The following is a 24691-nucleotide window of genomic DNA, read 5'->3' as shown; positions in this document are numbered from 1 at the left end:
ACCCAGGTCTCCAGCCCGGCGGTCGTTACCGCCGTGGCGGTCGGAACGGTGAAGCGGCGGCTGACCATGGCGGTAACCGCCATGGTCAGAATACATGAAAAAAGACCGCCAGCCTGTTGGCGGTCTTACTGCCGCTTCACCGCCAGAGTCAGAATGACCCCCTAAGTCTCCTAAGATGCTGCGACACAGTCATGCTTGGGAATTTCCACGGGTCACACAACTGAGTTTTGTACTACTTAAAGTTTGCTGATCAATTTGTCTGGGAGGCCCAGGTACAAGATGTTTAGCATAATCTATTTTGGTGTTGCAAGAGAGGCAAGGAACCCCTTTAGAAATGGAGATGGGTGAAGAAAGTGGCTGTAGTCATGACTTGAGGCTGAAAAGAGAACCTGACACCAAACGTTTGATACCCAAATTGTTGGCTACTGTTATCGGTGCTGGTTGGGTGGGTTGGAGTTCAGCGGGCCAGCAGTAATTGAAGCAATAGTCCCTTAGTTGTTTAACTAGAGAAAGTCTCAGTTTTCTCTGGGTTACATTTAAAGTGGCTTTCGCGTATCCAGCGGAGTTCTTTGACCTAGATCAGTCAATCAGATTTATAAAGCGCAACTAATCATCCAGTAGGGTGTCAGGCTGTAGGAGGCTGGCTCGATTTATGGTGTATACCTGTGGTGTGGCATCCTATACTGAGTCTAGGCAACCCTTAGTGGTAGTATAAGAATGGAGGTGCCAAACCAAGGTAAGCGTGTTAGAATCCCCAGGAATTACCAGAGGTAAGTATCAGAAATCCCTCCGGCACCCGGGTGCAGAGTTATCATCGGGCTGGGTGTCCTATAGGCTACACAGGACCATCCCAGTTGGAATTTTGAGGATTCAGGACCCTTCCCAGAGGACCCCGAAGAAACCAAGTTGGCACAAGGAGGATAGTTCCCCCACCCATGGATACCCAGGGAAGTGTAGTACGTACACCAGGGAGCCCAGGTGCATAGGGGTGAAGTGATACCGGAAACCTTCATTGGAGTCAGAGGGTACCTCGCTTGTCAAGCAGCTGTCGCGACCCATGGACCACATTGGTGGAACCCAAAGGTGGATTCTGGGCAAGAAGAACCTGCAAAAGAAGGAGTCAGAGTCTATACCACTCGGAGATGTCCAGGCAGTGCAGGAAGGCAATTCCCACCCTCGTAGAGGTGAAGATCCTGCAGTCCGGTGAAGGAAAAAGTCCAGCTGCAAAGTCCAGGGGATGCAGGCAGATCTTTGGAGACACCCACAAGCTGTCTCAGGTCAGTCACCAGACTGCAGGAGGGTCAGTAGGACAGCAGGACCACCAACAAGCATTGGCAAACGCCAGGGAAGTTGAGGAAAAGTTTGCAGGTTTTTGGGGACCAGCAAGGTCCAAGAAACTCGACCCTTGGAGGGGAGTCAGGGCTGGCTCTTAGCATGCAGGAGAGCCAGTAGGAATCATTGGAGTCCCCACAAGTGACCCACTGGCTGCAGGCACAGGGAGTCGCAGGAGGGCTTCAGCAACACAACAAGCAGGAGTCCCACGCCGCAGGAGTTGCACAGTGGAAGCTGATCTTAGAGTTCCAGAGTGCTGGAGGCTGGGCTAGGGGTTTTTGGAGCTTGAAGATCTCCTGGAGAAAGGGTCATCAAGCTTCGGTAAGAGCAACAGTCGCAGTGCACAGGGGTTCTGTTCCCGTGGCTGTAGCAAGGGTCCACTGTCTCCCAAGTCGGTCAGAAGACGGGTTGTACCTGGAGAGGAGCGCACAACCACCACCACTTGTGTTGCAGAACCTTTTGATGTCCATGGGACAGCAGGATCTACCAGCTGACTGTTGTCGTCTTATGGTGCCAGCGGATGCAGGGAAGTGACTCCTTAACTCCAGGGGATATTCATACTTGCTTCTTGATGCAAACAGAGTCTTTGTGACCCTAGAGGATGCACAGCCACGGATGTTGCAGAAATCTTGCAGGAGCTGGAGAAGCAATGTTGCAATGGTAGCCCTCCCAACTGTATACAGTCTTGTTTTAATTCCTAAGGCAGACCAGCAGCAGTTCCAGAGACCAGGAGCAGAAGATGTTTTGCAGAGAGTTCCTTGTAGAGTCTTGCTTGACGAATCTGGGGGCCCACCCTCAGAGGAGCCCTTACGTAGCCCTTCAAGGGGGTTTGACATTATCTGCATTGACCCACCTATCAGAGGAGGTCAGGGACGTCACTCACTTGGCCTAAGTAGTCAGATGCTCCCAGGGGCCTCTGCACATCTTAATTCCAAGATTGCAGAATCAAGTGGCCACATGGCAGAACTCTGTGCACCTCCATAGGAGAAGAGCTGGACAGGGGGGTGGTCACTCTTCTGTCCTTTGTGTAGTTTCGTGCCAGAGCGGAAACCTGGGGTTCCTATACAGATGCAAACTGGTTTATGCAAGGAGGGCACCAAATGTGCCCTTCAAAGCAGTCTGGTGGCGCTGGGAGCCCACCTCACCCCAGCCCCGAGACACTTAGGCCCTCATTACGACTTCAGCGTTTTTTTTTCAAAGACCACCGAGGTACCACCGTGCTGATGACCGCCAGTGCAGGTGGTTTTCCGTGCGGCGTATTATGACTGCTGGCAGCCCTCCGTCCTTTTTCGGACGGAGAGCCGCCAGCAGCCATACTGGCGGTCGGCAGGGAAGTGGAGGCTGCTCCACTGCCCTGTCATCAGAACACCGCCCACCGAATCACGTTCCATGATTCAGTGTGGCGGTGTTCTGGTGACGGGGAGCTGGTGGCCGAGCAGCCCCCATGGATCCCATCCCCTCCCGGAGGATCAACAGACAAGGTAAGTTGATTGTCCGTTAGGGGAGGGGGTGTTGTGTGTTGTGTGCGTGCCTGTGGGTTGCGTGTGAGTATGTAGAGGAGGTGTGTGAGTGTGTGTATGCATGCAGGGGTTTTGTGTATAGGAAATGTGTGCGGGTCGGTCTGTGTGCATGTCTGTATGTGTGCGGGTATGTGTTGTAGTGTATGTGTGCGTGTAGGGGTGTGTGTCTGTGCATGTTGGGGTGGGAATGGGGAGGGGTTGTTTATCTGTGCATGTTGGGGGGTGGGGGTGGGAGGGGGGTCCTGCCACCTTTGGGGGGGTGGCAGGGAATTGGGGGGAGGACCCGGGGTGGGGGAGACCCCTATCCGTGCTAGGGAAGGAATTCCCTGGCACTGATAGTGCCTAGCGCCATGGATTTCGTGGCGGTTCCAAACCACCTGAATTCCATGGCGGTATCCAGGGTCCTGATACCGCCGGCGGACTGGTGATGGCCGCTGGCTGGAGACCGAAGTCTCCAGCCCAGCGGTCGTCACCGCCCTGACGGTCGGAGTGGAGAAGTGGCGGATGATCATGGCGGTAACTGCCATGGTCCTAATTCCATTTTTTTTGTCCGCCGGCCTGTTGGCGTTTTTACCGCCACTTCTCCCCCGCCCGCCAGGGTCATAATGAGGGACTTAGTTCTAAAGAAGAGGAGGTCACACCTCCCTCCTAGAGGAAACCCTTTGTACTAGCTTGCCCTGCTCGAGTTAGGCTCAGCACCAGGAGGGCAGAACAGTGTCTGAGGTCGGCAGCAGCACGGACTGGCATGAAGATCGTGCAAGTCTGTACAGACAAATGTTGGGGATCCTCGAAGGATCCCCCAGAGTACATTGTATAATGCAACTAACATTGGAATTGGTGTAGATGCATGATTCCAAAATGTCTGATACCAAACATGCCTCGGTTCGGTGAAGCCATTATATAGTTGGACTATTTATGTTTGCCCAGTGTCCACTACATACTTTAGGAAATGGCTTCCCCTCACTTATGAAGCCCAGGAAATGGAGTCTGGGGTATGTAGAGGCACCTTTGCTTATGCAGGGATACCCTCGCTCTCAGGACCATGCACCCTGCCCTTGGGCTGAAGGGCCTACCATAGGGGTGACTTACATTGTCCAAGTGCAGTGACCGCGATGCAAGGCATGCCTTATTTCTCAAAGTGAAAGGTGCATGCACCATTTCACGCAGGCTGCAATGACAGGCCTGCAGACACAGTTTGCATGGGCTTCCATGGATGGCATAATACATGCTGCAGCCCATGGGAGACCCTTAATGTACCAATGCCTTGGGTATCTGTAGGAAATTGGCTCCCTGTTGCAGTTACCCCCCACTTTGTGCCTGACATTGATGCTGACTTGACTGAGAAATGTGCTGGGACCCTGCTAACCAGGCCCCAGCACCAGTGTTCTTTCACTAAAAATGTACAATTGTTTCCACAATTGGCACACCCCTGGCACACAGATAAGTCCCTTGTAAAAGGTACCAGTGGTACCAAGGGCCCTGTGACCAGGGAAGGCCCCTAAGAGCTGCAGCATGTGTTGTGCCACCCTAAGGGACCCCTCACCTAACACATGCACACTGCCATTGCAGATTGTGTGTGTTGGTGGGGAGAAAAAGGCAAAGTCGACATGGCATCACCCTCAGGATGCCATGCCCACAAAATACTGCCTGTGGCATAGGTAAGTCACCCCTCTAGCAGGCCTTACATCCCTAAGGCAGGGTGTACTATACCACAGGTGAGGGCATAGCTGCATGAGCAATATGCCCCTACAGTGTCTAGGTCTATTCTTAGACATTGTAAGTACAGTGTGGCCATATTAAGTATATGGTCTGGGAGTTTGTCAAAACGAACTCCACAGCTCCATAATGGCTACACTGGATACTGGGAAGTTTGGCATCAAACTTCTCAGAATAATGAACCCACACTGATGCCAGTGTTGGATTTATTACAACATGCACACAGGGGGGCATCTCAGAAGATGCCCCATGTAATTTGCCCAATCCTTCAGTGCAGGTCTGACTGGTCAGTGCCAGCCTGCCACTGAGACGAGTTTCTGCCCCCCCCCGGGGTGAGAGCCTTTGTGCTCTCTGAGGACAGAAACAATGGCTACTGTCCTGGTGGGTGGCTACAGTCGCTTTGTGCCTACTCCCTGTGGGGAGGAGGGCACATCCCTAATCTTATTGGGGGAATCCTCCAAAACTAAGATGGAGGATTGCTAAAGGCAGGGGTCACCTCAGCTCAGGGCACCTTAGGGGCTGTCCTGACTGGTGGGTGACTCCTCCTTGTTTTCCTAATTATCTCCTCCAGCCTTGCCGCCAAAAGTGGGGGCAGTGGCCGGAGGGGCGGACATCTCCACTAGCTGGGATGCCCTGTGGCGCTGTAACAAAAGGGGTGAGCCTTTGAGGCTCACCGCCAGGTGTTACAGTTCCTGCAGGGGGAGGTGAGAAGCACCTCCACCCAGTACAGGCTTTGTTCCTGGCCACAGAGTGACAAAGGCACTCTCCCCATGTGGCAAGCAACGAGTCTGGTTGTGGCAGGCTGGCAGAAACTGGTCAGCCCCACACTAGAAGTCTGATTGATATTCAGGGGGCATCACTAAGATGCCCTCTGGGTGCATGTTACAATAAATTGCACACTGGCATCAGTGTGCATTTATTGTGCTGAGAGGTTTGATACCAAACTTCCCAGATTTCAGTGTAGCCATTATGGAACTGTGGAGTTTGTGTTTGACAAACTCCCAGGCCATATACTCTTATGGCTACCCTGCACTTACAATGTCTAAGGTTTTGCTTAGACACTATAGGGGCATTGTGCTCATGCACATATGCCCTCACCTGTGGTATAGTGCACCCTGCCTTAGGGCTGAAAGGCCTGCTAGAGGGGTGACTTACCTATGCCATAGGCAGTGGGAGGTTGTGATGGCACGCTGAGGGGAGTGCCATGTCAACTTAGCTTGTGTGTGCTGTTGGGGAGAAAAAGACTGAGAGGCAGTGTGCATGTGCTGAGTGATGAGTCCCAAGGGTGGCATAAGACATGCTGCAACCCTTAGAGACCTTCCCTGGCATCAGGGCTCTTAGTACCAGGGGTACCAGTTACAAGGGACTTATCTGAGTGCCAGGGTTGTGCCAATTGTGGAAACAAAGGTACAGTTTAGGGAAAGAACACTGGTGCTGGGGCCTGGTTAGCAGGGTCCCAGCACACTTTCAATCAAAACTTAGCATCAGCAAAGGCAAAAAGTCAAGGGGTAGCCATGCCAAGGAGGCATTTCCTTACAATGGGAGGGTCACCAGACCATTTGGAATAACAGCTCCAAGAGTCTATGGGCAGGCGAATGGACCTGGGTGAAGGCAGTGGTCTGGATACTGCCCCAGACACTGGCATGCTTTCTTCTCCTAAAATGGCTACGGAGGAGGGAGACTCCTACTCCAATGGGGGTGCAAATAGCAGCTGAGGTCCTGGCCCTCGAGCTGCCTTCGGTGGCAGTCAGGACTAACCTTCTGACAGAAGTGCTTCAGCTCAGGTCTTCATCCTCTGAACCCCTACTGCCCTTTAATGGAGCCCTTACTGATGTCCTGCTGGGTACCTGATCCAAACCGAGCAAATTACCCGCCTCATCTCCCTGCACCGGGTGGCCCAGGTTTTTTAATGCAATACCCCACCCCTGAGAGCTTGGTTATCCATGCCTCCACTTCTCAGGGTGCTTTCCTTTCCTCATCCCCGGATAGGAAATCTAAGATGTTGGACACAGTTGGGAAGAAGATTTTTGCAGGAAAGTACCATCTTTCTAGCATAATTACAACCACTTTTTGCCTGATGTCAGTATGTTTAGACTGTAGCTCACTGGGATCAGTGTAAGTCACCACTCTGGTAGACCCTTCAGCCCAAGGGTAGGGTGCATGTTCCAGAGTACTCTGGGGGGTCCTTAGAGTTTCCCCCAATTCTGCCGATGCAGCCTTACAGGGTATGGCTGCCAACTCACGCTGCTGCCGACCCCAGACACTGTTCTGCCCTCCTGCTGGTGAGCCTGGCTCAGGCAGAAGAAGGGAGAATAAAGGATTTCGTACAAGGAATAAGTGTGACCACCTCCCCCTGTGTATTAGGTGTGTAAGGGCTGGGGTGGGGTGGCCTCTGAGCATCACCAGACTGTTGTGAAGGGCACATTTGGTGCCCTGCTTGCATAATTCCGGTTTACACCAGTTCAGGAGCCCCTGGTTCCGGCTCTGGCGTGAAACAGCACAAAGGACAGGAGAGTGACCACCCCCTATCCATCTCCTCCCTTAGGGAAGTGCACAGAGCTCTGTCAGGTGGCCAGTTGATTCTACCACCTTGGAAACAAGGTAGACGTGACCCCCTGGGAGGATCTAACTGGGTAGGCCAGGCAGATGATGTCCCTGACCCCCTCTGATAGATGGGTCACTTCATAGAGTGACCAACTGCCTTTTAGGGTTACTAAAGGGCTCCCCGAGGATGGGGTCCTCAGATTCGTTGAGCAAGGCTCTACAAGGAACTCTCTGCAAGACATCTTCTGCTCCTGGCCTCTGGAACCGCTGCTGGTCTGCTTTAGAATCAAAACAAGTCTGCTTCTGGTAGGAAGGCTCTTATTGCAACATTGTTTCTCCAGATCCTGCAAGAATTCCGCAACATCCGTGGCTGTACATCCTCCAGGGTCACAAGAACTCTGTTTGAACCAGGATGCAAGAAGGAATCTCCCCTGGAGTGGTGTCACTCCCCTGCATCCACAGACACCTCAATGACTGGCTGGTGGCTCCTGCCATCCCATGGACGTCGAAAGGCTCTGCTACACAGGTGGTGGTCCCGTGGCCTTCTCCAGGTCCAATGGGTCTTCTTTCCAGTGTGGGTGACAGTAGGTCCTTGCTGTAGCCACTGGGACGGAACCCCTGTGCACTGCGTATGTTGCTGTAACCAAGACTTGTTGACTCTTACTCCAGAAGATCTGCCAGGTCCAAGAACCCCCCAGCCTTCAGCGCTCTGGGATTACAAGAACAGCATCCACTCTGCAATTCCTGTGGCATGGGACTCCTGTGTTGTGCTGCTGAGGCCTCCCTGCGACTCTCTTTGCCTGCTACCAGTGGGTCCTCATGGGGGCTCCAACTATTACTGCTGGCTCTCCTGCTTGCTGAGGGCCAGTCCTGACTCCCCTCCAAGGGTCGAGTCGTTTGGACCTTGCTGGTCCCCAAAATCCTGCAAACTTCCGTGCACCTTCTTCCTGCTTTTGCAAATGCTTGTTGGTTGTTCTGCTGACCCCTGACCCCCCCTGCAATCCAGCGACCGACATCGGACAGCTTTTGGGCGACTCCAAGGATCTTCCTGCATCACCTGGACTCGGCAGCTGTACTCTTTCCTTCACCGGCCTGCAGAAACTTCTCCCCAAGAAGGGTGGGAATTGCCTACCTGCACTGCCTGGACATCTCCGAGTCAACTTCTTCTTGTCCAGAATCTGCCCTTGGGCTCCACCAACCTATTCGCGACAGCAGCTGAACAGACTATGCTCCCTTTGACTCCAACGAAGACTTTTGCCGTCACTTCACCCCTATGCTCATGGGCTCCCTGGTGTAGGTACTTCACTTTCCTGAGTATCCACAGCTAGGGGCACTATTGAACCTTCCTTCTGCCAACTGGTTTCCTCTGGGTCCTCTGGGAAAGGTCCGGAATCCTGAAAAGTCCAACCACAACAATCCTGTGTTAGCCTATTAGTATATTTTCTCTATAGATATCTCCGTCTGGAGCTGTACCAATGTTAGGAAAGTACTAGTGTTATAATAAAGAATACTTTAGTTTGGTAACACTTGGTGTGGTTCTTGCTTGTGTGAACATCACTGACTGACTGACTACTGTGGTATTATACCGTACAGGGGTGTGGAATTTATTAAAATATCTACTTGTCCAGTGGACAGGTTGCTTCTCAAATCTACTTGTCCTGTAAAAAGATCTACTTGTCCCTTTGGTGCCATGTAGTGTGGCGACAAATTATGGCAGCAATCTCATTATGTAAGTGCTCTGATAATAGCCTCTCTGATTATGCCAGGGCTACTACCATAGTAGGGCTTAAATACTTGCAGTTTCAATCCCTACTGTAACAATTTCCTTATTTTGCCACCTTTCTGCAGATCTGCATACTGGGGCTGGAGGAAGCAGTAAGCAATAGTTCTAGGGCTGGAATGCCTTTGAGTCTGCAAACCTACTAACCTGCATGTTTTAAAGATTTTTACCAGCTTCTCTCTAATATTTTCCCATAATAAGAAAGGTTGGACATTTACTCCTGACAATGGCAGAATTAGAACTTCTTCCAGGGTTGGGAAGAAAGTGGCTGGAGGGAAAATGAACTTGCAAATGCTCAATAGATTTTTACATGAGCAAATCTACACATCGTATTTACCCATGCTAAAATACAGTTCACAAATATTTTATAGGGTACAACATATACCATGGGTGCACTTTTCTGACTTTCTTTAAGAATTTGGGGCCACATTTAGGTAGGTTCAGATTTGCGACCTGCAAATTGCGAGTCGCAAATCCGAATGTAGGATGGTGTCCCTGACACCATCTGTGATTCGCAAGGGCTTCGCAAATGCCCACCTCATGAATAATCATGAGGTGGGTCACAATTTGCGACCCCCTCGCGAATGGCGGCCCTCACAGGGATGGTGGCCTGCTGGAGACAGCAGACCACCATGTCTGTGACTGCTTTTCAATAAAGCAGTTTTTTTTTTGTAATGCAGCCCGTTTTCCTTAAAGGAAAACGAGATGCATAACAAAAATGAAACATGAAACGTTTTCGTTTCATTTTTTCAGAGCAGGCAGTGGTCCACAGGACCACTGCCTGCTCTGAATTTTTTTTTACAGTGACATTCACAATGGGGAAGGGGTCCCATGTGGATCCCTTCCCTTTTGCGAAAGTGTTAGCACCCGTTTGAAATGGGTGCAAACTGCGATTGGTTTGCACCCGCGTTCGCGGTCACAAAACAATCCTACATTGCACTGCGAGTTGCAATTAGGAAGGGAACTACCCTTACTAATTGCGAGTCGCAAACCCGTTTTGCGATTCGGTAACCAGGTTACCGAATCGCAAAACTGGGTTTGTGCATCGCAGTGTGCTTTTTGCATGTCGCAAACAGCGAAAGTCGCTGTTTGCGACATGCAAAAAGCTACCTACATGTGAGTCTTGGTCCCTAATTAGGTCTGGTGTTAAAGACATTTTGTTTTTATTAAACTTCTATTTCTCTCTCTTTCGGCCGGCTTTACTGTGAGTGATCGCATTCTGCTCTTCCACAAGGAGCATATTGCCACACAAAGTAGTTTTGTTCAGTGTCAGGAACTACAGTGGCAATCAGTGACGTAACTAAACTGGAGGGTGCCCCTTTGTAAAGAACATGGAGGAGCCCCCTCTCCAGACTCACTCAGGGCAGGTGCTGTGCTGAAGGGGCCCCCTGGAGGGCGGCTGCGGGCCTTTGTTATGCCGCTGGTGTGCTTTTAGAGAGTTCAAAAACTTTTTTGGGGGGGTTTGCCAGTGTTTGTTACAATGTTGAGGGCCTGGTAGCTCCCACAACAATAAAGTGTTACAAAAGCCATGTCAAAACAAGACACGCATTGATGAAACTAAAAGACTTATAAAAATATGTCAGATCAGTTGGCTTTGTCAGTGTTTGTTTATTTTCATGCTTCCCATAATCGTGTTGAAAATGGTTACACTGATTTTCCATTAGAAATATTTTTGGGAAATACTAGCATGCATCAACACATTTTACTAAATGACACTTCATTTGCATATAATCAGAGAGCATTCTGGGAGCATTAAACTTAGCCTCATAGCCTAAACTTTTCAAACATGTGTATACACGTTTTTTTTTTTTTGTTCTGGAACCAACGTCAGTAGTGAAGTGTGACCTTAAAACATTTATTTACAGCACTCACCCTAATAATGAAGACTTTCAAATAATGAACCATAAATACAAGTTCGAACAGCATTATCTTTTGGAAACACATTAACTCAACTGCAGAGAGTTCCACTCTCTGTAATCAGGCAGCCAAAGGGTTTGTGCTGCAGGGGGTTGGGCCTACTTGTCCCAAGGACAAAGTAAACATAAAAACTTGTAGCCCTTGACCCCAAACAAGATGTCTCGCCATAGTGTACACCATAAACTGATTTCCTTCCATATTCCCATCCTGCTTGCCCATAGAGGTTACTTGCAGTTCATGGTAGGCTACAAGCACTTTCAGATTTCCATGCTCCACTTTGTCCTTACCATTGGCCCTCGGGTGTTAACCAAGGTGATGATGGTGGTCATATTTCATCTGCGCAGATCAGGGTTTTCAGTCTTCCCCTATCTCAACGACTGGCTGTTGAAGGCAAGCTCACACACAGCTGTTGTCTCCCACCTCTAGACTACGGGAGAAGTCCTGCATTCACTGGGGTTCGCTATAAACTTGCCAAAGTCACACCTTTTTCCCTCTCAAATGCTCCCTTTCATCGGAGCTGTTCTGGACACAGTGCAGTTTCAGGCTTATCCTCCCAAGTGGCGAGTCATGATATTCAGGCTATGATACAGATGTTTCAGCCTCTATCCTGGATTTTGGTGAGAATGACTCTGAGGCTGCTGGGCCTGATGGCCTCCTGCTTCCTGCTGGTGATACATGCCAGATGGAATAAGTGGGTTCAGCAGTGGGACCTAAAGTTCCAGTGGGCGCAGCATCAGGGGAATCTCTCAGACAGGGTCCAGATCTCAGAGGGAACTGCACAATATATGCAGTGGTGGTTAACAAACCACAAATGGCCCAGAGGAAAGATCCCTCTCCCTTCCCCTATCAATGTGACATTAGTGGCAGATGAGTCACTTCTAGGAATGGGCTGCCATCTGGGAGAGGCGGAGATCAGAGGCAATCTGGTCACTGCTGGAGTCTGGACTCCAAATCAACTTGGTGATCCGGGTCGATCAGGCTTGCATTGAAAGCATTTCTTTCCTCTCTCACCACCGCCATGTGCTACTGCAACAAACAGGGCAGGGTGGGTTCATGGACCCTTTGACTGGAGGCTCTGGGCCTCTGCCCCTGGCTGGAAAAACAGGGCATCTTGTGGTTCAGCATCTGGCGGGCTCTCTGAACGTCAGAGCCGCAAAACTCAGCTGTCAATGCTTGGTTGATCACTTACAGCGTCTCCATCGGGAAGTATTGCAAGGCCTCGTTAAGCAGTGGGGAGAGCCTTGGTTAGACCTGTTCACCTCTGCAGAGAAAGTGCAATGTCAGCAGTATTGTGCATTGGCACTTCCAAGGTCGCAATTGCTCAGCGACACTTTTCCTTTTTGTCTCGAGTGGAACCCAGGCCTCCTGTAGGCCTTTCCGCACATACGACTTCTGCCCAGAGTTCTCAAGAAGATCAGGAACGACTGGGTCCAAGTAATCCTTGAGGCTCCAGACTAGGCACGAAGGATCTGGTATCCTGAGCTATTGAGTATGGCCGTCAATCCTCTGATCAGACTGCCCCGTCAAAAGGATCTTCTGTCACGGCTTCACGGGAGGGTTCTTCACCCGTACCTGTCCAGTCTCTGCCTTCTTGCATGGAGATTGAGCCGCAACAGTTGACAGATTTCGACCTTCCGCCCGAAGTTTGTAATGTAATCTTGGCAGCCAGGCATCCCTCCACCAAAACGGCTTACACCTGTTGTTGGAAGAAATTTGTGGCATGGTGCACAGACAAGTCTGACCTCCTTTCTGTCTCCCTCTCAGAGGTCATGTTGTTTATCCCTTCCCTGCCCGACCGGGCTCTGCTATGGGCCCTCTCAAAGTTTATTTGTCTGCAATCTCTGCTTTCTTACGATTGCCTGATCAACCCTCTTTGCTTAAATCTCCTTTTGTTTATAGGTTCCTTAAAGGACATACTCATATGTTTCTTGCGTCCCCTTTCACTATGCCCCAGTCGGACTTGAATTTGGTTTTTACATTTCTGATGTGCCCTTCTTTTGAGCTTCTCCACAATTGTCCTCATGCTTCTGACTTTGAAACCAGCCTTCCTTGTAGCTACTACATCTGCCTACAGGGTGTGTGAGCTGCAGGCGTTGCCTTCTAAACCTCCCTACCTTTCCATCTATCCTGACAAAGTGGTGCTTCTCACTAGGGCCTCTTTTCTACCAACAGTGGGTGCACACGTTTATGTAGACCAATCCATCACCTTGCTTACTTTTTACGCACCCCGCATCTTTCTAAGGAAGAAGAGAAACTCCACTGCCTGAACCCAAAAAGAGTATTTGCATTCTACCTTGATTGTACCAAAGAGTTCCGGGTGGATGATCAACTCTTTGTTGGCCATGTGGGTGTGAAGAAAGGTTGGGCAGTGCAGAAGAGAACCATCACCAGATAGGTCATACTCTGCATTAAAATGTGCTATGCAGTGGCTAAGAACCAACCCGCTGAGGCTTGGATGCTCATTCTACCAGGGCCAAAGCTTTAACCACTGCGTTAGCTTGCAGAGTTCCAGTCCTTGACACCTGTCCGGCAGCAACCTGGGTATCTCTGCACATGTTTACCTAGGACTACTACCTGGACAGTCAGGTCCGTAGGGGTGAGCACTTTGCCTGTTCGGTCCTGCAGGACTTTCTAGTATGATCTTAGCTCGCAGATTCACCTCCAGGGATCATATTGCTTGGGTATCAATTCTAAGGTAAGGAATCTGCAACTAGATATCTCTATCAGATGGACAAGTTACTTACTTTCGGTATCGCCTTATCTAGTAGAGCCAATATCTAATTGCAGATGCCTTACCAACCTACCCATCCTTCCCACTCTACAAACTGAGTTCTAGGGACAGGGACTCCCTTTTACGGCCCTAGTTTTGACGCACCAGTAGTCTGTGTTCTTCATGGCTCTGCACTTCTGGCATGTAAAGTTGTGAATAGAAACTGACGTCAGCACGTTGGTATGGCGCCTATGCATGACCCGTGACATTATATCTGGTGCAGACGACAACGGACGCAGAGCTGATCATCGCCACCTAACGGGGACTAGGATTACTGCTTGATGAAAATATCCTGATCCAGACTGAGGCCAGTGGAATGTCTAAGGGAAGGAATCTGCAACTAGATATTGTCTTTACCAGATAAGGAGTTACCAAAGGAAAGTAACTTGTCCGTCTAGTGTGTTCCATTGAGATAGGAGCTAACTTCTTTAGGGAACATAAGGGCTCCCAGATGGAAAGAACACATACTACTTGTGGCTTGGATACACAACTAATTGTTGAACAAATAAAGCCTTCTTTGATGTTCAATATCTCATCTCCTCTTTAAAAAAAAAAAAAAATGAGAAGAGCTTAGAGGTAGGGATCTCCTGGTTACACACTTTAGGATGTAGACAAGATTTCAAAATTTTGAATATTTCATGCAGTGTATTTTTCATACTTTCAATTCTATCCTTGTAGTGAGCAGATTGTGCATTTTTAATGGCTTTGTGGAAATTTTTGAGTGCCCTTTCGTAAGCAACTTTATTATCTGTCAGTTATTGCATCCGCCATATACGCTTCAGTTGTTTACAGCCCTTTATTAAATCAAGAAGTTCTGCAAAGAATCTTGGGGCCAAAGGGTCTTTTTGCTTGAAATTTCTAGACGTGATGGGAAGGAAAATATCTGCGGCACTGTTTAGCTAAGATGTTACGAATTCAAGATCAAGATTCATCATGAGAGAACTTTGTTTGACATTGGGATAAAAGTCTTGTGTAGTCTACCTGGTCAGTTTTGTTCCAAGCACGAACTGTATTGTTACGCTTACGATTAGACTCTTAGGATACTTTTCCAGTGTCCCAGCAAATGGAATTAAATAAAAATCCGACCAGGTGAGTTTGATGGTGACATTGGTGGAAAGCTTAAGGTTGGACCTGCTTGGTGTGTGGGGTGCCACATTGTTGCGGGTTGAGAGCAGTGCAAGTTTCTGAGAGAGCCAAACCTAATTTTTCTGTTAATTCATCTACATGCAAAACTCACTGAGCTCTGAAATGTTAAATGATTGTATTTGTATTTGCCCTGCCATAACTACATAGGCATTCCACCTAACCTCCTCCTCTACCTATGAAACAGTCTCTCAACTACCTGTTTGCTTTATAAACATAGAATGCCTGACATTTAGCATCTCATCCAGTGTGGTTCCTCATGTAACCTTATTAATCAACTGATGCTATTTGGAAATAACCATTACGTATGGAAGCTCTCAGACTTGTCCCCAAGTCTCTCTTTGCAGCCTGTTTCCAGGTACCCCCTCTTCTCTGTAGCTTCCCAGCTACAACCTCACCAGCACCCTGTTCACAGTGGAATTTAGGGAGCTCCCCACGAATTGCTGGTCATGCTTTGGACTTTGGGCCCCTACACCTCTAAACCACGTAGGTGAACCCCTGAAACCGACTGTACTTACCTTTAACTCTTTACTTACCTGTAACTTATAAACACGAAAACAGTACGTACTTTCTGGCTAAGTTCTTGGTTTCACAATATATACAAAAAGAGGTGTAATTTTTCTAAATTGGTCTCGGATTTATTCCTTGAATGTGTGTCATTTATTGCCTCTGTGAGTGCAACAAATACCTAGCACTACCTTCTCATAAGCCTGACCTCTCACCCACACGACCACAAAAGAGAGAGTTAATATTATCTACTTTTGCCTCTGTCAACCTAGTGGGGATTACCTAGACTCTGTGCTTGACATATCTTTTGTGGTGCACCATATAGAGTCAGCATCCTACACTCTGTCAGTATGTCCTGTACTTTGTAGTAGAATCCTGTGTCGTCAGTTTTTAATGCATAGGAGTTGACGGTGCATGTCTCCCTACCATCCAGTGTGCCAAACACTATTATGTAGCTACCTTCTATGTCTTCCTCCACATAATTGAGTTTCAGTGGTACCCCCACCTCTTCTGGGCTATCCATACGGTCACCTTACTGGCATAAGTAGAGTAGGTAGCTGAAAACATTTGACCCCCTCTACTTTTTTGCAATCTTACGATATTCTACCTTCATAAAATGGGTCACCCATGTGCATGTTTTAGTGTTTGCACTGCCTAAATGGTAGCTTTTTTTAACTGTGTTTTTTCCTGTGAATTTTGTTCTTTTCTTAAAGGAACTTTAGTGGTTGGAAGATGGCCATTCACCTTCCCACCATGCTTCTGCTGCATGCACCCTGGGCAGCAGGAAACAATCATTCATGTTTCCAGTCTGCACCATGCAGGGCCTTTGGCTATGCCCCGTCCCCAGCTGCCCTCTCATCCCAGTATTTGGATGTTGTTAGAAATGGGGCCTCTAGTTGGCAGTTGATTTGCACCCTGTCCAAGTGGTGACCCTCTCTTTAGTCAGGATAAGGGAGATACCTGCTCAGATAACCCCTGCTCACCCCCTTGGTAGCTTGGCACGAGCAGTAAGGCTTATCTCAGAAGCAATGTGTAAAGCATTTGCACATAACTCACAGTAATAAATGAAAACACTACAAAAGGGCACCAGTTTTAGAAAAATAGCTAATATTTATCCATATAAAGCCTGACCAAATACGATAAAAATCCAACATACAGTAATAAAAATATGAATTCTGCAAGATTTACTCAAAAATACAGTTCCTTGAAGTCGATAGCTCCACCTGGGGCAATCACGGTGTAGTGATCAACAAAACCAACAGTTCAGGCCAGCCAAGGCATCGGTGGTCAGCTACGGTGTCGGGAACACCCGCTAGCAGTACCTTTGGATTTCCAGGGCGTCGTGATCCTCGGGGTGAGCTCCGAAGAGTCGGAGTTGTGGTGGGGAATTCCTATCGCCCGACGCCCCGGGACATCTTGTTTGGGGTCAAGGGCAACAAGTTTTCATGTTTACTTTGTCCTTGGGACAAGTAGGTCCAACCCTCTGCAGCACAAACCCTTTGGCTGCCAGTTTACAGAGAAATGGAACTCTCTGCAGTTGAGGTAATGTGTTTCCAAAAGATAATGCTGTTCGAACTTGTATTTATGGTTCATTATTTGAAAGCCTTCATTATTAGGGTGAGTGCTGTAAATAAATGTTTTAAGGTCACACTTCACTACTGACGTTGGTTCCAGTACAAAAAAAAAACGTGTACACACGTTTGAAAAGTTTAGGCTATGAGGCTAAGTATAATGCTCCCAGAATGCTCTCTGATTAGATGCAAATGTTTGCAGAAGCTTGTAAGCGAGAGAGAAGAGTCTTTGCTTTTAAAATAAAATGTTCAGAAAAAATGCAAGTAGGGAAAAAGTTTCACTACCATGAAATTTTAGGTGCTATTTCTTTGAAGTGTCATTTAGTAAAATGTGTTGATGCATGCTAGTATTTCCAAAAAATATTTCTATTGGAAAATCAGTGTAACCATTTTCAACACAATTATGGGAAGCATGAAAATAAACACACTGAAAAAAGTCAACTGATCCGACATATTTTTATAAGTCTTTTAGTTTCATCAATGCGTGTCTTGTTTTGACATGGCTTTTGTAACACTTTATTTTTGTGGGAGCTACCAGGCCCTCAACATTGTAACAAACACTGGCAAAACCCCCCCCAAACGTTTTTGAACTCTAAATGCACACGTTGCCACCAGTGGCATAACAAAGGCCCCGCAGCTGCCCTCCAGGGGACCCCCTCAGCACAGCACCTGCCCTGAGTGAGTCTGAAGAGGGGGCTACTCCATGTTCTTTGCAAAGGGGCACCCTCCAGTTTCGTTACGTCACTGATTGCCACTATAGTTCCTGACACTGAACAAAACTACTTTGTGTATAAATATGCTCCTTGTGGAAGAGCAGAATGCGATCACTCACAGTAAAGCCAGCCGATAGAGAGAGAAATAGAAGTTTAATAAAAACAAAATGTCTTTGTTAACACCAGACCTAATTAGGGACCAAGACCCACATGTAGGTAGCTTTTTGCATGTCGCAAACAGCGAATTTCGCTGTTTGCGACGTGCAAAAAGCACATCGCGATGCACAAACCCAGTTTTGCGATTCGGTAACCTGGTTATCGACTCGCAAAACGGGTTTGCGACTCGCAATTAGGAAGGGGTGTTCCCTTCCTAATGGCGACTCGCAGTGCAATGCAGGATTGTTTTGTGACCGCGGGCGCAAACCAATCGCAGTTTGCACCCATTTCAAATGGGTGCTAACCCATTCGCAAAAGGGAAGGGGTCCCCATGGGACCCCTTCCCCATTGTGAATGTCACTGTAAACATTTTTTCAGAGCAGGCAGTGGTCCTGTGGACCACTGCCTGCTCTGAACAAATTAAACAAAAACATTTCATTTTTTGTTTTTGTAATGCATCTCGTTTTCCTTTAAGGAAAACGGGCTGCATTACAAAAAAAACAAAAAACTGCTTTATTGAAAAGCATTCACAGACATGGTGGTATGCTGTCTCCAGCAGGCCACCATCCCTGTGAGGGCCGCCATTCGCAAGGGGGTCGCAAATTGCAACCCACCTCATGATTATTCATGAGGTGGGCATTTGCGACCCCCTTGCGAATCGCAGATGGCGTCAGGGACACCATCCTACATTCGGATTTGCGACTTGCAAATCTGAACCTACCTACATGTGGCCCCAAATTCTTAAAGAAAGTCACAAAAGTGCACCCATGGTATATGTCTTTGAATTAGTGGCTTTCAAGAGAAGTATACCAGGAAATCGTACCCCTATAAAATATTTGTGAACTGTATTTTAGCATGGGTAAATACGCATGTGTAGATTTGCTCATGTGAAAATCTAGTGAGCATTTGCAAGTTAATTTTCCCTCCAGCCACTTTCTTCCCAACCCTGGAAGAAGTTCTAATTCTGCCATTGTCAGGAGTAAATTTCCAACCTTTCTTATTATGGGAAAATATTAGAGAGAAGCTGGTGAAAATCTTTAAAACATGCAGGTTAGTAGGTTTGCAGACTCAAAGGCATTCCAGCCCTGGAACTATTGCTTACTGCTTCCTCCAGCCCCAGTATGCAGATCTGCAGAAAGGTGGCAAAATAAGGAAATTGCTACAGTAGGGATTGAACCTGCAAGTATTCAAGCCCTACTATGGTAGTAGCCCTGGCATAATCAGAGAGGCTATTATCAGAGCTCTTACATAATGAGATTGCTGCCATAATTTGTCGCCACACTACATGGCACCAGAGGGACAAGTAGATCTTTTTACAGGACAAGTAGATTTGAGAAGCAACCTGCCCCCTGGACAAGTAGATATTTTAATAAATTCCACACCCCTGGTTCCGGAGTCGGTGCAGGAGTTGTCGGGCTCTTGAAGTCACACACATTGCAGATCGAACTCTGGGCTGATGAAATTAGGAGCGCTGGTGTGGATTGCGTCGGGCTGTGGTATAGAGCAGGACGATGCTACGTGCAGTGCCCACAGGTCACGGTGCAGGCAGCGGCTTGGTGACTGTGTCCAGCGGCATCGGTGAGACCAGGGCTGCGGTGTGAAGCGGGACGGTGCAACATGCAGCGGCGGCATTGCTGAAGAGCTGTCGGCGGTAGGCCCAAGCCAGCGGTGCGGGACGGGACAGTGCTCGCGACCCTCACGAGCGGTGTCCACAGTGCAGGCAAGGACGCCTGGTGACGACACTGGAGTCTGGTGCTGGTGTTGGTGGGCTGCGGTGCGGGATGGGACATGGCTTTGTGTACCTCATGAGAGGTGTCCACAGGCTATGGTGCAGGCAGCGGTGCCGGTGTCAGCAGGAGTGTCATCGTCTGGGATGCCCAGGCTGCGGTGTGAGCAGGCGATGCTGGAGTGCGGGGCCCACACGTCACGGTGCGAGCAGCAGTTTGGTGAACTTGTCCAATGACTGTGTTGGTAAGACCAGGATCACGGTGCAAAGCGGGGCAGTAAGCCTTCGTGCGGCGTCAGCAGATCACGGTGCAGGCCAGTGGCATTGGTGCGTCGCAGTAGTTTCACCTCTTGAACAGCACAAAACACAGTTCCCAGTGCTGCAGGTCGAGGAAACTGAAGCCTTTGGTGTCCCTGAGACTTCCAAAAGGAGGCAAGCTCTACTCCAAGCCCTTGGAGAACTTTCTCAAGCAGGACACACAGCAAAGTTCACCCTTTGCACTCTTGTTTGGCAGAAGCAGCAACTGCAGGCCAGTCCAACAAAGCACAGCAAAGGGACAGTACACCTCCTTCAGCTCTTCCCCTGGGCAGAGGTTCCTCTTGATTCCAGAAAGATTCTAAAAGACTGGAGTTTTGAGTCCGCTACTTATACCCCTTTCTGCCTTTGAAGTTGGCAAACTTCAAAGCAAAGTCTCAAGTGTTTGCAAGATCCTTCCTTGTCCAGGCTAGGTCCCAGACACACACCAGGGGGTTGGAAACTGCATTGTGTGAGGGCAGGCATAGTCCTTTCAGGTGCAAGTGACCACTCCTCCCTCCACTCTAGCTAGGATGGCTCATCAGGATATGCAGGCTACACCCCAGCTCCCTTTGTGTCACTGTCTAGAGGAGAGGTGTAAACAGCCCGACTATCAAACTGACCCAGACGGGGCATCCACAAACAGGCAGAGTCACAGAATGGTTTAAGCAAGAAAATGTCTACTTTCTAAAAGTAAACAAACACAAATGGTGGACGGAATGCATTTCGTCCATCATTTGTGTTTGTTTGCTTTTGTCGCCATAAGTGCGCCGGGTATGCCCAGATCTGAGTCCCGGGCTCACTGCCACTGGATCCAGGCTAGCCTGGCTGATGAAGGGTGATACCCTCAAACTGGTCCCAGGATGCTTGTTTCCGGTCCAGGGAGGACCTGGTCTGTCAGTTCGGGCTGGACTGTTCCCATGGGGAACAGGGTCAAGACTGATTTGGATATGGCTGATTGCAAACTGGGGTGGCATGGTGAGCAAAAGAATTGATGGATTAAACCTAGATCTGTGACTGGGGGTGAATGTTTGATTGGTTCCACATTCCGTCCATCATTTGTGTTTGTTTACTTTCTAAAAGTGGCATTTTCAAACGCACAATTCAAAAACCAAGTTCACTAAAATATTTATTTTTAAATTGTGAGTTCAGAGACCCCAAACTCCATATTTCTATCTGCCCTCAAAGGGACTCTGTGCTTTAAAGTTAGTTATAGGCAGCCCTCTTGTTAACCTATGAGGGAGATAGGCCTTGCAACAGTGAAACCTGTATTTGGCAGTATTTCACTGTTAGAACATGTACAACACACCAGTACATGTCCTACCTTTTAAATACACTGCACCCTGCCCATGGGGCTACCTAGGGCCTACCTTTGGGGTGCCTTACATGTACCAAAAGGAAAGGTTTGGGCCTGGCAAGTGGGTACACTTGCCAGGTCGAATTGGCAATTTAAAACTGCACACACAGACACTGCAGTGGCAGGTCTGAGCCATGTTTACAGGGCTACTAATGTGGGTAGCACAACCACTGCTGCAGGCCCACTAGTAGCATTTGATTTACAGGCTCTGGGCACCTCTAGTGTACTTTACTAGGGACCTACCAGTAAATCAAATATGCCAATCATGGATAAACCAATCAACAGTATAATTCGCATAGGGAGAGAGAGAAGGAAAGAAGCAGGGCTGGTTTGAACATATCTGCTATGACTGCTTTTGGTTCCCAGCCCCCCCGATGTCTTAATTATTGTTAGTATATTCTGGTGCTACTGCTAGAGTTACGACAAATGGGCCTATTTCTGACCAACTTGATATTAAATATGATACCCGGCAGAGATACCGGTTTTCCCCACTGGTATATCCTTTGTCCTTTGAACCGCTTACTGAAACATTGTTCTCAATAGCCATCATATTTTCTGTAAGGCACAATTTCTTTATAAGCAGATTGCATCCTGTTGTGCATTAGAGACCTAATTACCATTCTCCCCCATACTAGTGAGATCTTGCAATTTGGCAGACTCCCAGACCATAGGATAAATAGTGATAAATCGTTCATTTTCTTGTTGACTAAGGGTACTAAACAGTGTATTCTGAAATGTCCCCTCCCTAGACAGTGGATTCAGTGCAATGTTGAGGCATCAGGGTTCACAGTGAGGTTACAGAAGTAAATATGGACAATTGTGGGACAGGAGAGTTCAGTTAAATTCATTTGCCATGAGGTTAAGCTCTCACACTCTGGCTGGTTGTTCAACAGTTATGAAAATTCTGGTTCTTGCTCGATTGCTATATTTGTAACCTATCCATCTCCCTGTCTCAAGAGTTCTGTTCTTCACTCAAGTCCCTCATAATTAAATTAGTCTGTGCCGGTAAACATCCGAGATTGAATAAAAAGTACTTGCTCTGCTGTATGAGACGGGAGGTTTCTCAGCTTCCTACTTTGAGGTCTATTTCCATGCAGTGCAAGCTCAGTTAACTCACGTTTGAGTTCACACTCCACAAATCTGGATCAGACATTGCCAGTAGAGCAGCGGTTCCCAACCTTTTGACTTCTGTGGACCCCCACTTCATCAGTACTGGAACCCGGGGACCCCCACTGAATCATTATTAGAATCCAGGGACCGCCCAATGAGTCATTCGTGAAAGCTGGGGACCTAAACTGTTAATATTATAAAATTGTCTAAGACGTTGCGGATCCCCGAGGAGGCTTCATGGACCCCTAGGGGTCCCCGGACCACAGGTTGGGAACCAGTGTAGTAGAGCATGGGTCACTGTTGCACGCAGATCCACTCTTGCTCTTTGAGTATTAGGTACAGACTTGTGCAACTTAAATGTGTGCAGCATATTTACTATACACAGGCTAGACTGCCAAGCATTGCCCTATATGAGGTAACTACATATGCTAGAAGTTCCCACGATAGGCACAGTTCATTCATGTGCCTTGGTAGTGTCCTAGGAGTTCAAGCGTACTGATGCACTGTATTTATTGAGCTTGGGAAAATAATACTGTTTAGTAAAGACCCGCCCCCTTATTATCCCTACTTGGGTGTGTGAAAGAGGTCCCACCACCTGTGAGGTAATGTATTGCCCTGGCGTTCTACTGAAAATGGAGATATGGGTTTTCATATTTTGCCATTCTCCTCCCACTTACTTCATGGTTTAGACGTATTTAGTCCCCACTCAAGCAAACAATATTTGACTGCCCGGAATACTTATATTCCGATATGGCTGTTGCAATTGGCCAGGTTCTTTGGCTGGGATGTTGGTCCTTTCTCTTACTCTCTTTGTGCCTTACATTGCTGATGTATACGTGAATACATATGTCTGAATGATACCTTCAATACAATGTGTAATCCTGAAGTATCTGGTGCTTGTGTCACAGCAGCTCTCTCCTTGAAGTGTTCACGGCTCCTCATTTGTTACATGGTAGTGAAAATGTTAGATTTGAAAAAAGGAAGAAGGATCCACTAGTACTGTATTTATTTCCTGTGCTAAGGGCAGCAGTTGCCCGCATGCCACCTGAATTAGACATAGGCCCTCATTATGACAGTGGTGGTAAAAACCGCCTACCGCTGCGGCGACGGCTGCCAAAAGACCGTTGCCGTGGCTACCAGACGTCCGCCGTATCATGACCACAGCCGGATTTCTGTCGGAAGGATGGCTGCGGTCATGGCGGCGGATTGCGGTGAGGTGGAGCTGCTGCCAGCAGCGCCATGCCAGCAGACCTCCGCAGACCGTATCATGACCCATGATTCGGCCTGGCGGTGTTCTGCTGGCGGACGCTGCTGCAGGCAGCAGCGCCCGTCCCGTCTCCTGCCGGAGGACCCCCTGAAATCAGGTAAGTTAGGTGCTACGAAAGGGGTTGTTGTGTGTGTGGGGGTGGGTGTATGTGTGTGCGTGAATGCGGCTGTGAGTTGCGTGTGGTGGATGTGTGAGTGCGTGTATTGTGTGTTGTGTGAATGCGGGTGTGCTTGTATGTATGTCAGTGTGTTTGTATGTGTGTGTGTGAATGGATCGATGCATGCGTGGGTGCATGTGGGTATGAGTGTGTGTGATGGTGCGTGAAGGTGCGTGTATGTTGGGGGTGGGTCTGGAGAGGGAGAGGGGTTGGGGGGAAATCTGGGGAGGGGTGGTAAGGAGGCCACGAAAACCATGGCGGTAGGCGGGGTCATAATCCCGTGGGCGGGCTAGTGAATGCCGCCTAGCTGGAGACTGAAGTCTCCAGCCAGGTGGCTGTTACCGCTGTGGTGGACGGAGTGGTACATTGGCGGTTTGGCTTGAGCTAAACCGCCAATGTCATTTTGTGGGGAAAAGTACCGCCAGCCTGTTGGCAGTACTTTTCTCCATAATTCTGCCATCCGCCAGGGTCCTAATGAGGGCCATAATGTCTAAACAGGGCTTCAGTAAAATGCCACAATAAAATGCACTTCCATAAGCATTTCAGGAGTTCGGGTCATACATTATTGAACGGTTCTCGCACAAGAGTGAAAATCCAGTTTTCGGTAATATGTATCCTGTCTGTGCCCTTTCCTTAATCAATTTTAAAGATCTTCATCATAAAAGAGGAGAGACGGACAAAAGGCAAATAGCAGTAAGTAATTTAACTGAATGAACTGTTCTGATAGTTGAAAAGTAAGAGATTCCACATCTTCTCAGCCCCATTACATCACCCTTCTTGTTCCTTAGATGAAAAAGGACTTTTAACACCGCAGGGCATTTCTTTTTGAGTGTTTTGCTGTGAATATTTCTCCTCAAAAGGCAGTGGCTAGCTATGCGCTAAAAATAAAGTCAACAATATTGATCTGTCATCATACAATAAAGAAGGCTTCCTTGAAAAAAAAAAAAAAACTGAAATGTCTTGTTAACGTGCAGTTCATATTATTATAAACTATATTTCAGAGTTTTTATGTTAAGGTCTTGCGATAGCCAAGACACACACACAACACACACAACACACACAACACACACAACACAACACACAACACACACACACACTCTCTCTCTCTCTG

At 48.2% G+C, this 24691-nt stretch overlaps 1 protein-coding gene across 1 annotated transcript in view; it reads left to right on the top strand.

Moving 5' to 3' along the window:
- INTS8 (integrator complex subunit 8) overlaps positions 1-24691 on the top strand; it is a 629314-nt gene that overhangs the window by 586138 nt on the left and 18485 nt on the right. The window contains exon 27 of the mRNA XM_069220496.1: positions 24230-24273. Coding sequence (XP_069076597.1) covers positions 24230-24273 — 44 coding nt within the window. The remainder of the gene's footprint in view (positions 1-24229; positions 24274-24691) is intronic.

Source organism: Pleurodeles waltl, chromosome 2_2 (genome assembly GCF_031143425.1).
Source record: "Pleurodeles waltl isolate 20211129_DDA chromosome 2_2, aPleWal1.hap1.20221129, whole genome shotgun sequence".
Lineage (NCBI taxonomy): Eukaryota > Metazoa > Chordata > Amphibia > Caudata > Salamandridae > Pleurodeles > Pleurodeles waltl.
This window is presented reverse-complemented; position numbering and strand designations above follow the sequence as displayed.